This window comes from Oncorhynchus mykiss, chromosome 11 (assembly GCF_013265735.2).
Source record: "Oncorhynchus mykiss isolate Arlee chromosome 11, USDA_OmykA_1.1, whole genome shotgun sequence".
Taxonomy (NCBI): Eukaryota; Metazoa; Chordata; class Actinopteri; order Salmoniformes; family Salmonidae; genus Oncorhynchus; species Oncorhynchus mykiss.
The window spans coordinates 8,905,732-8,918,283 of NC_048575.1; the positions used below are offsets into that span (position 1 = coordinate 8,905,732).

General features: G+C 41.4%; 1 protein-coding gene across 2 annotated transcripts in view; it reads left to right on the forward strand.

The window, feature by feature from the left end:
- Nucleotides 1-12,552, forward strand: part of LOC110535228 (B-cell receptor CD22) — a 43,547-nt gene that overhangs the window by 15,992 nt on the left and 15,003 nt on the right. For both annotated transcript variants that reach the window (XM_036934773.1, XM_036934774.1), the window contains exon 4: nt 8,803-9,069. In XM_036934773.1, coding sequence (XP_036790668.1) covers nt 8,803-9,069 — 267 coding nt within the window. The remainder of the gene's footprint in view (nt 1-8,802; nt 9,070-12,552) is intronic.

Consider the following 12,552-nt stretch of genomic DNA (forward strand, 5'->3'; position numbering starts at 1 on the left):
TAATTTTGAGTTGAAACCCCTTTTTCTCTTCAGAACAGCCTCAGTTCATCGGGGCATGGACTCTACAAGGTGTCGAAGCGTTCCACAGGGATGCTGGCCCATGTTGACTCCAATGCTTCCTACAGTTATGTCAAGTTGGATGGATTTCCTTTGGGTGGTGGACCATTCTTGATACACACCGGAAACTGTTTAGAGTGAAAAACCCAGCAGTGTTGAAGTTCTTGAAATCGGTGTGTCTGCCACCTACTACCACACCTCGTTCAAAGGCACATACATTTTTGTCTTGCCCAAACACTCTCTAAATGACACACATACACAATCCATGTCTCAATTGTTTCGAGGCTTAAAAATCCTTCTTTAAACTGTCTCCCCCCCTTCATCTACAATGATTGAAGTGGATTTAACAAGTGACAACAATAAGGGATCATAGAATACACCTGCATTCACCTGGTCAGTCTATGTCATGGAAAAAGCAGTAAGATTGGTTCTGTTTTATCACCTAATACCTACTCATATATCCATTGATAGTGAGTGGAAGCCTGATCTGCATGCAGGCACATCGTTTCATTGTATTTTCATACATTTTATCCACAAAGAGGCAAAGCAGTTTCCACATAACTGAAAAGAGCTTGTCGTCCCTTTTTTGTCAGTCCCCCCATATCCCCATTCCCACCATATAGCAGCATCAGCGTAGTATAATGTCCAATAGTCAATACTTTCTCTCTTCTCTCTCTGAACCATCTGGTCCCTTCACCTCTCAATTCCTGACCTTGTCCTCCAGAGCTTTCAACTCTCCCTCCACCTGTTGGGGGAGGTCGGCTCCCACCTGCTGGGTAAAGTACACCCTCAGCTCCTGGGTATCCTTCTCCCAGAAGACCTTGGGAAGGACCTTGGGAAGGAACCTTGGGAACCTTGATTTGTCCAAATTTAGTTTTTTCGCAAGTTTAGGAGAATTAGGCTGCAGGTTAGGATAATTAACGTAGCAGGTTATGATAATTAGATCAAGGAACGGAAAAGTGTTAGGATTAGCTCAAAAGCTAAAAGAATTTGACGTCAATTTGACAAAGCTTTATCCCATCTAGACTTGACCGTCATAGAGGGAGTGTAAGGGGTGTGTAACTGGTGGCAGGGAAGTCAGACGCAGGAGAGCAGAACTAGGTAACAGCCGGAGCTGTTTAATTTCAAAACCAACGGCATCAAGAAATAATCAACATGGGTACAAAACCCGATGCGCACCAGTCAACATGTGCACAAGCACTTACAACAAACAATACCACACAAAGACATGGGGGGAACAGAGGGTTAAATACACAACACGTAATGAGGGAATGAAAACCAGGTGTGTGGGAAAACAGGACAAAACAAATGGAAAATGAATAACGGATCGGCGATGCCTAGAAGACCGGTGACGTCGATCGCCGAACACTGCCCGAACAAGGAGAGGAACCGACTTCGGAAGAAGTCGTGACAGGAAGCCCATGTCCAACTTGCCTCCCAGTACCTGTAGATCGCGGTCTCCCTTCTATGGCACTCGGGACATTCTTTTCACGCCACTTCAATAAGAAGTAATTTTGGTAGCAGGTTAGGAGCAGGGCTGGTAGCATTTGATAGCAAAATCAAAAGGAAAATTAGCTTGAAATCAACAACATTTTCTGTCAGCTTCATGACAACATGTCGAATAGCATTATAAAACTGTAAATATGTTTCTCCGCACCACCATGGCAAAATGGGTTGAAATTCCCTCCGCACCATCGAGAGCATTTCAACCCAGCTGCACCATCGAGGGCATCTTGACCGGTTGCATCACCGACTGCTATGGCAACTGCTCGGCATCTGACCGTAAGGCGCTACAGAGGGTAGTACGTACGGCCCAGTACATCACTGGGGCCAAGCTTCCTGCAATCCAGGACCTATATACTAGGCGGTGTCAGAGTAAAGCCCAAAAAAGGGTCAGAGACTCCAGTCACCTAAGTCATAGACTGTTCTCTCTGCTTCCGCACAGCAAGCGGTACCGCAGCGCCAAGTATCGGACCAGAATGCTTGTAAACAGCTTCTATCCCCAAGCCATAAGACTGCTGAACGATTAATCAAATGGCCAACGGACTATTTACATTTACCCCCCACCTTCATTTGTTTTGTACACTTCTGCTTCTCGCTGTTTATTATCTATGCATTGTCACGAATCCCGTTTCCCGAGTGTTTTTTGCCTGTGTTCTGTCCTGGAGTGTTTTTTCCGGCGTCCTGGAACGCACCCTGTCTGGTTGCCGGGCAATGTAGCCAGTTGGGAGTTCTGATTACCCGCACCTGTATCCCATCAGCTATCTGCACACCTGGTCCTGATCATCATCTCTCCTCTTCATAAGCCCGGACCTGACATCCATTCCCTGCCGGATCGTTAGCCATGAACAGTATGTTGTGCCATACCATCAGCCTCAAGTTGGATAGAATTTGTTTTGTTGTTTTTTTTACGTATTGCTTGCCTTAAACTTACCTCCGTTTGTTCTGTCTTCAGTTACTCACCTGGATCATTTACCCCATTCCCGCCTGGTCATCGGAGGATTCCGCTTCCCCATTGGATCCACCTATTTACTCCCATCAACTCACCACCGCTGCCCGCTACGCCACCTGGATATATCTACCCATTCACTTGTAAATACATACTCACCTTCTTCCTACCCTCCTTGTCCTGGTCTGCTTCTGGGTTCGATTTTGAAGAATCGTGACATGCATGGTCACTTCACCCCTACCTCCATGTACAAATTACCTCAACTAAACTGTACCACTACATTGACTCTGTACCGGTACTCCCACATTGACTCTGTACCTGTACTCCCACATTGACTCTGTACCTGTACCCCCACATTGACTCTGTACCTGTACCCCCACATTGACTCTGTACCGGTACTCCCACATGGACTCTGTACCGGTACTCCCACATTGACTCTGTACCGGTACTCCCACATTGACTCTGTACCGGTACCCCCACATTGACTCTGTACCTGTACTCCCACATTGACTCTGTACCGGTACTCCCACATTGACTCTGTACCGGTACCCCCACATTGACTCTGTACCGGTACTCCCACATTGACTCTGTACCGGTACTCCCACATTGACTCTGTACCGGTACTCCCACATTGACTCTGTACCGGTACTCCCACATTGACTCTGTACCGGTACTCCCACATTGACTCTGTACCGGTACTCCCACATTGACTCTGTACCGGTACTCCCACATTGACTCTGTACCGGTACTCCCACATTGACTCTGTACCGGTACTCCCACATTGACTCTGTACCGGTACTCCCACATTGACTCTGTACCGGTACTCCCACATTGACTCTGTACCGGTACCCCCACATTGACTCTGTACCGGTACCCCCACATTGACTCTGTACCGGTACCCCCACATTGACTCTGTACCGGTACCCCCACATTGACTCTGTACCGGTACTCCCACATTGACTCTGTACCGGTACTCCATGAATATAGCCGCGTTATTGCACATTTCTTGAGTTTCTTTTAATAATATTTTACCTTAGTTAATTTAGGTAACATTTTCTTAACTCTTTCTTGAGTTGCACTGTTGGTTAAGGGCTTGTAAGTAATCATTTCACGGTAAGGTCTACACTTGTTCTATTCAACGATTATGATTTAACTTGTTTAAAAAAACATCACACACACGTTCCCATTGAAGCCTGGGAGACCACCTGTTGGGGGAGGTCGGCTCCCACCTGCTGGGTAAAGTACGCCCTCAGTTCCTGGGTCTCCTTCTCCCAGAAGGCCTTCGGGAAGGTTCAGGGTTTGGTCTAGAAGGGATACAGCTTTTGTCAAAATTGAGTTTTCTAGCAAGTTTGTGAATTTTTGCAGCAAGTTAGGAAAATTAACATAGCAGGTTATGAAAATGTAAATTAAAATACGAAAAAGGGTTAGGATTAGCTAAAATGCTGTAATAATTATACTTTTCACATTTTGACAAAAGCTTAATCCCATCTTGACTTGACCACCGAAGAGGGCATCCATGTCCTCCTTGCCGTCCAGGACCTGCAGGTGGCTGGCTCCCTCCTGTGTCACCCGCGACATTCTTTTCACGGCACTTCAATAAGAAGCGATTTTGGAAGCAGGTCAGCAGCAGGGATTACTGAACTGCCCCAGATAGCATATGATAGAAAAATGTGTAGAACTGATTGTAGCGTTAAAACTGCAACCTTTTATATCAGCCTCATGGAAAAATGTGAACACAAGAATAAGTTGCTATAAAACAGCAAACATATAAAAAATAATTTTCACTGCACCATGGCAGAACGTGTTGAAATGAAGGAAAGTAAGCTCAGGGTCCCAAATGCCCTCATCCAACCCTGGTTAGGAGAGCATTTTCCCTAAACCTGACTATTTAACCTGACCTTAACCTCAGGCTCTTAACATGCTAAGATAATTATCCTAACCTGCTACATAAGTTCTCATAAACTGCTACAAAATAGTCAATTCCGTATCAAAGTGGAGTGAAAAGATTGTCTCTGTGGCATCCAGCCCACCAGGCTTCTCTTTGCAAATAGACTTCAAAGAGGAAGTTGGTGTCGGAGAAGTTGAGTGGTGTGTGAGAATCATTCAGATACAATTACAGTTACTCTGTTTTTCATGTTGAAACATAATGTGACAACCATATGTTTTGTTTCAAACTCGATTTTAACAAATTTAACTCTTGAATAAATGAATAGTGGATTTTGGTTCATGATTGAACTATATGTTTAAATCCCACACACATTCCCATTCAGGCCTGGGAGATAGAGGAGAGGGAGATGGTTATAATGCTGATAGTTTCATTTGTTCTATTTAACAATGTGTCGGGGGCGGACATAGTGATTTGGGGGCCCGTTTCAAAATACTGCTGACCTGTCCTACCCCGAGAAAGGGACAATAAATACTGAAGAATTGTTTAAAAATCATTTCTCATACACATATTAGGAAGTATTTCACTGATGAGATGAGAGATATGCCACATGAATTTCATCACTTTAGTTTGTCAGACCTCACTATGTGTGTGACAGTTTCTGCTGTAGACAGTTTACGTTACCGTCTAAGGCAAGTATCGACTTCACTATATTTTCTGTTCATTTTAATGTTCAAAATAAATGAAAGGAGATTAATTCTGAGTAATGAGATTCAATATGTTCTAATGTACTGCTGTTTGTTCATGTATTAGCTTTACAACTGAAGGACATCGTGTATTTGATATGGGGATGGTTTAATGTGTTGTGTGAGTTAAGTTACTCCACCAGTAAGTGTATGTTTGTACTGTTTCAGGTGATCAGTAGTGTGTGAGTTCTCACATGGCTTGTCCTGAGAACATGTTTTTTCTCATTGGCCTCTTTATGTCAGGTGAGTCTTCCACACAACAACAACTAGTTATGAATCAGACATAAAGGAATAAAGGAATAACCACAAGACATATTTTATGGGATGTGCTATATTCCAGCTTTTTAATTGTGTAGAAAATTGTACAGTTAATCCCTGATTAGTGTATTTTAATAGTCTGGATTCAAACAGCTGTGAAAAAGTTATTACAGATTTTTGATACAGAATGTTACCAGATATTATATATTTAATTGTTTCCAATTTCATTACATGTTATAAAATTGTAATCTTTTGGTTCATCCATAATGCATAATAAGCATCATCAACAGGGGGAACATATTGGTTGTACGCTGATAAGATGTAGAAAGAATAGATCCATTTCTAAGACTTCTTAATAAAAATAATTGTTCATAAGAAGGGCCTGAGATCAAAGTCAATATTCTGACCACTAGAGATCAATGTTTTAAATAGGAAATCCAGTAGGCCTCCCTCTGTAGTAGTAGGATCTCCATGTTACCTCCTCTCCTTGGTAGAGCAACATGCTCAATACCTGTATATCTGAGGGAGGAGATGGGATGGTTAGCTTCAACAAAGTGAGCTGCTACTAGATAATCAGTGTTCTTACAGCTATGCATTGTTTTAAATGTTTTTTGTTTGTAATGAGTTGGCATCCCCACATGAACATGTGATGTGATAGATTTCTAAATTTGTCTTGCAAGAGATGATACCCCTAACAGGGATTTTTCCACCTGTATGTGTGTATCTGAAGAAGGATGTTTGTGTTGTGCTATTGCACTGTGAGCATGAGCCACATTTGTAGTTCCCATTTGGAATGTGTGTCAAGAGTGTCTGAGTGGGTTCAGGGGGCAGGTCAGATCTCACTAAACTATCCACAATATTGAGACCACGCTTATAGACCACCAGTGAGGGTTCCTTGAAGATGTGTACAATTTTCTTGTCTGATTGCAAAATATGCCAGTGCTTTTCAGGATTGCTTTCATTTTCTCTGAACACTTGGTTTACTTATTGCAAAAGACTATTGCATTGTTTTTCTTCTTTGGTTTACTTTTTAGCAATTCCTCTCATGTTTTTGAGATTTTCAGCATCGCAGCATCAAGAATTTTTTCCATGTAGCCTCTGATTTTGAAATGATTTGTCATTTTCTTGGCTTTGCTGTCAAAATCTGACTGTTGGCAACAGATTAATTTAACCCTGCTTAACTGGCTATATGGTAGACCATTCCTGAGGGGAAGGGGATGCATAATATCCCCACGTAGCAGGGTATTGAGGTCTGTTGGCTTTGTGTACAAGTTTGTATGTAATGCATCATTCTCTTTGATGATCCATGATGATCCAAGTCCAGGTAGTTTATTTTTCTCTCAACAGTCTGCATGGTGAATTTGAGATATTCAGAGCTCTCGTTTAGCAGAGTTTGGAATTCATTTAGTTCTGTCGTAGAAAATCGGTTCAAATATGACACTTGCAAGAACTTGTGAAATCAACATAGGCTTTTAATACAACGTAAAGCAAGCCGGAGTGGTCCGCGGAACACACCCCGCTTCCCAGAGCTCCGGCTCCTGTATTTATACACATATAGCATATGGGTCCAACCCATATGCAGATAAACATACTTCCCCTAATTCTTCTGCCTACCATTCTCTTTTTAGTTCAGGCTTCCTGCTTGTTCACGCCCAATAACGCCCATATCTGCTTTTCGTCAGATTATAATGGTGGCAAGACCCTTGCTTTGTCCTAAAAATAATATACATTCCTCTATTTTATAGGCTTGCTTTGTCCCTGCACTTAGCTTAATGCGTTCTTTTGTATGTGTGTTATCTAGGATCAGCAGACTGTGTCTCCTCTGTTTTTAGCGTGTCCAGCTATACTAAAAATACTATACATTCCTCTATTCTATAGGCTTGCTTTGGCCCTGCACTTAGCTTAATGCGTTCTTATGTATGTGTGTTATCTAGGATCAGCAGACTATGTGTCTCCTCTGTCTTGTGTGTCCAGTTGTCCTAGGCGCCTATGTGTCGCCTTCTCTTCGTGTGGTCTGTTTTTAATGTTCAGCTGTCCTATACTCTCATGGCCTTACTCTGGCCTCCTGTCCTATACAATAGACAATGCAGCTGTCCTATACTCTCATGGCCTTACTCTGGCCTCCTGTCCTATACAATAGACAATGCATTTTACCAGAATGGCAAATGCACTCTAAGTGTATTTTTCTCTTGTGGTACAGTATTATGTTCCTCCCTATATGTATATCTTTCTCCCACAGTTCCTGCTGACTTCCTTCCCAGAGCACAAAGACATCATCCATGTATTTCTTCCATAGGAAGATTTTAGAAAGTAGGGTGTGTGTCTATGTTTTGTAAATGAGTGCTTCCTCAAATTGTAGCACATACAGGTTCGCACATTTTGGGGCAAAGGGGGAGGCTATGGCTACACCCCGAAAACTCAAAGATGAATTAGTTATCGGATAATACCAGTTCAGTGAGATACAAGGTGCACTCATTGGATAGAACAAGGGTAGGGTCTCTCTGCTGAAGGAAGTGTTGCAGGTCACAAAATATAATTTAAAAGTCTGCATTAAGGTGTCTGTAATAGAATATACTTGTCAAAAAACAAATGTAGACATTAATAAATGCATTTCTATATCTTCCTACATCTGTTTTACACTGGAGGAGGAGTAACAAGATGGCTGTGCAGTTGCCTCCAAACAGAGGCCCCTGTTAGTCATCTAGGGTTAATACAATATTAATACATATCATTGGACTGAACTGAAAATATATCAGAACCTCCCTGATGTTGTATTTTATATTGCAGGTGTTCTGGCCTGTTTTGGTCAACGAAATTTGATCACCACAATGCCAGATAGACTGCATGGACTGACTGGCTCCTGTGTGCAAATCCAATGTTCATTTGATGTTCCAGACCAACAAAAGAATACATTTAAAGCCACATTACCTGCCTCTGGAGTGTGGATAAAAAAATCCCCCAATGTTAATCAGAACCAGGGAAAAGTGATTTTTCACAGTAATGAGAAAGTCAACATTTTTCAAGGGAAGATAACTGGAAACATGTCCGAGAAGAACTGCACCACAGTCTTCTTCAATGTAACCACCAGTTACTCTGATAAATACTACTTCAGGATTGAGAGTCAACCATACCTTGCAACAGATCCTGAAAAGTCTGTTAATATAGTTGTCAGTGGTCAGTGGTAAGAGACAATTTAACTGTTTACCAACTATTTTTTCCAGTTTAGATTCCTTTCATCAAAGATAAGAGTTGAACACGTGGACAGTTTAACTGTTAGTGTAAAATATATTTATCTACAATGTATTACAGATTTGCCTTCCAGTCCCATCATTACTGTCTCAGGTGAGGTGAAGGAAGATTCAATATACCATATCCAGATACATTGTAAATGAACCCCTCTCCCTCAGTCTCTCCTAAGGACACCTTGGCCTCCATCAGTCCAGCTGATCCAGTATTAGTGGGCAGCTGTGTTAATCTGACCTGCAGCAGTACAGCCAACCCTCCTGTGACAAACTTCACCTGGTTCCAGATCAGTGAGGGTAAACGAACACAGGTAGCATCTGGACAGAGTTACACCCTCAATGTGACATCTGGTAATGGAGAACTGTACTACTGTGAAGCAATAAATAGTCACGGCTGTGGGAAGTCGAATGAAGTGCAGCTGGCTATAAAAGGTAAAATGGGAACGTAGGGCACAATCGTAGGTTAGATATACAATATATATTCAAAAGTATGTCGACACCCCTTCAAATGCGTGGATTCAGCTATTAAATCCTCAGATGTTTTGCTGACATGTGTTTAAAATCGAGCACACAGCTATGCAATCTCTGTAGACAAACATTGGCAGTAGGATGGCAACATTCACTACAGAGTTCCAAACTGCCTTTGGAAGCAATGGCAGCACAAGAACTGTTTGTTGAGGGCTTCATGAAATGGGTTTCCATGGCAGAACAGCCGCACACAAGCCTAAGATCACTATGTGCAGTGCCAAGAATCAGCTGCAGTGGTGTAAAGCTCACTGCCATTGGACTCTGGAGAAGTGGAAATCCGTTCTCTGGCGTGTTGAATATACGATTCACCATCTGGCAGTCCGGCGTACGAATCTGGGTTTTGACGGATTCCAGGAGAACACTACCTGCCCCAATGCATAGTGCCAACTGTAAAGTTTGGTGGATGAGGAATAATGGTCTGGGGCTGTTTTTCATGGTTTGGGCTGGGCCCCTTAGTTCCAGTGAAGGGAATTCTTAACGCTACAGCATACAATGACATTCTATATTCCATATTAATGCCCATGATTTTGGAATGAGATGTTCGACGAGCAGGTGTCCACATACTTTTGGTCATGTAGTGTACTTGAGAGATCTTTTTGTGAGAATTGACCATAATATGTGCTGTATTTTTAGGGCAAAAAGAGCCAATGGTGTTTGGGGTTGCAGCAGGAACTCTGGGGGCCATTTTGCTTATCAGCCTGATCAGTCTTTTTGTATGGTAAGAACTATTCCTGGCATCAACGCAAAACAATTTTATTTCTGCTGTTTTTGTGCTTTTGCATATGGAAACCCTCTCAGTGCATTCAGAATACCTTTCTAAATGTCTTCCAGGAGGAGAAACTCGAGGCTCCACAATGGACTTGAAAGGACAGACAGTCCACAGGGACAGGTGGGAATAAGGCTCAACTTTAAAACCACCAACAAAGTGTATCTAAGGAAGTACTGAATTAATGCTGAAACTATTTAAAGCCATGAGGTTAACATAATTTCAGAGCAAGTTTAGGGGGAGATGACCACATCGAAAACAATGCCACATCCTGTAATGACATGGAATGATAACAGAATGGCTGTTGGACTTTGACAGTGTTTACTGTCTTTACACCTGTCAGTTGAATTGATATTTTCATTGACATCCCCTCAGTGTGTGTTGTGTAACCTGCTGACCTTAGAGTTTTACACATTACTGAGCTTAGAGCTTTACACCTGTTCCTCTCTCTGTGTTCTCTCCACAGAACTCCTCGGTTGGGACAGTGTGTACTAACCAGGCCACAGCCGGAGAGGAACCAGAGGAACCTGCAGAAGACCAGCCTGAAGAGATCCACTACGGTGACATAGACTTCTCCAAACTACAGACCAAAGAGACCCCAGCTGCAGCCCAGGACAGGGTCCAGGGACAGGAGAGTGAGTACGCTGAAGTCAACGTGACCGGTAGTAGGGCCCAGTTACCACCACTTAACTACCTAGATGGGCTTTATGCACAAGTGAATAAAACAGGTGGATGCTAAGTATTTTGCAATTGGGTATCAAGTGTTTTTTGTACAGTATTGTCATTGTGTATTAGTTTCTATTGGTACTTTTGTTACATTTATAATGGTGTGCTCTTTAATTATCTGCATAGTTTAGAATTTGCTGGGATGAAAAGTGTTTAACTGTTACTATTGTGTTGATATGATGATGTAGGCTACTCTTTATTTTAGACCATTTATTTTGAGTGTTGAGTTCACAGAGCATCTGTTTAATGGGTTACAGTATAGAGGAACTGCTGAGTTCAACTAGCTCACTGAAGGCAGATTAAGACCATATAAAGGAAATGATGAATGAGGACAGAAGACACAGTTAGTTAGAAAGACAGTGGTCTGATACAAGACAGGAAGTTGGTGAAGTAAATCTACATGATGGCAGAATGGTGTTAACATCTACTAGTCACTGTTTATCTTCGTCTTTTGTGCAGTTACCAGAATAACAATCATATCTATTTTCAGTTCATATCTATTTAGAAGTTATTCTGTCAGTTTTTATGTTGAGTGTTAAATCAAAGAAACAATTGAGGGTGAATTTAAGGTTGTTTATTAATTGCACTGTAATAAAATCCATTACATTCAATTTCCATGAAATCTTTTGGTGTCATTGGTCCAACATTTTACATATCTCATTTAAATAGATTACATTCAGTTGTTGTGTCACTGGCCTACACAGAATACCCCAAAATGTGGAGTTCTGTTTTTCTACATTAAAAGATATGAAAAGCTGAAATTTCTCGCAAAGAAGGGCACCTGTTGGTAGATGGGTAAAAATAAAAAAATCTATCAAGACACCCAGTCATTATCAAGGTACAGTCGGCTTTCATAACTCTGGAGAGGAAAAAAACCACTCAGGGATTTCACCATAATGCCAATGGTGAAAAACAGTTACATAGTTTAATGGCTGTGATAGGATAAAATTGAGGATGGATCAACAACACTGTACTTACTCCACAATATTAACATAAATGAAAGAGTGAAAGAAGGAAACACGTACAGAATAAAAATATTCCAAAGCATGCATTTGGTTTGCAATAAGGTACTAAAGTGAAATTGCAACAAAAAAATGGCTAAGAAATTCACAAGTGTTATTTTTGGGGCAAATCCAACACAACATATCACTGAGTACCACTCTTTATACTTTCAAGCGTGGCTGCACCATGTTATGGGTATGCTTGTCATCAAGTGTTTTAGGATAAATATAAATGTACTAGAGCCAAGCACAGGCAAATGCAAGAGGAAAAAGTGGTTCAGTCTACCTTTCAAAAGGCACTGGGAGACAAATTCACCTTTCAGCAGGACAAAAACCTTAAACACAATGCCAAACTGACAGCCTAGATGATTACTATGACAACGTTGAATGTTCCTAAGATGCCTAGATACAGTTTTAATCGTCTTGGAAATCTATGGTAAGACTTGAAAATGACTGTCTAGCAATGATCAACAACCAACTTGTTAGATCTTGTTGAGTTTTTAAAAAGAATAAGGTGGAAATATTGTACAATCCATGTGTGCAAAGCTCATAGAGAGTTTCCCTGAAAGACTCACAGCTGTAACATACATTGACACAGGGGTGTGAATACTTATGTAAATGAGATATTTCTCTATTTTATTTTCAATAAATCTGCAAACATTTCTAAAAACATATTTTCACTTTACTATTATGGGTTATTTTGTGTAAATGGATGATTTTTATTTTGTCTTTAACACAACAAAATGTGGAATAAGTCAAGATGTATGAATACTTTCTGAAGGCACTGAGTACACCAAACATTAGGAACAGCTTCCTATTATTACGTTTCACCATCGTAATGCCTTCAGAACAGCCTTAATTCATCAGGGCATTGACTTTACAAGGTGTCTAAAG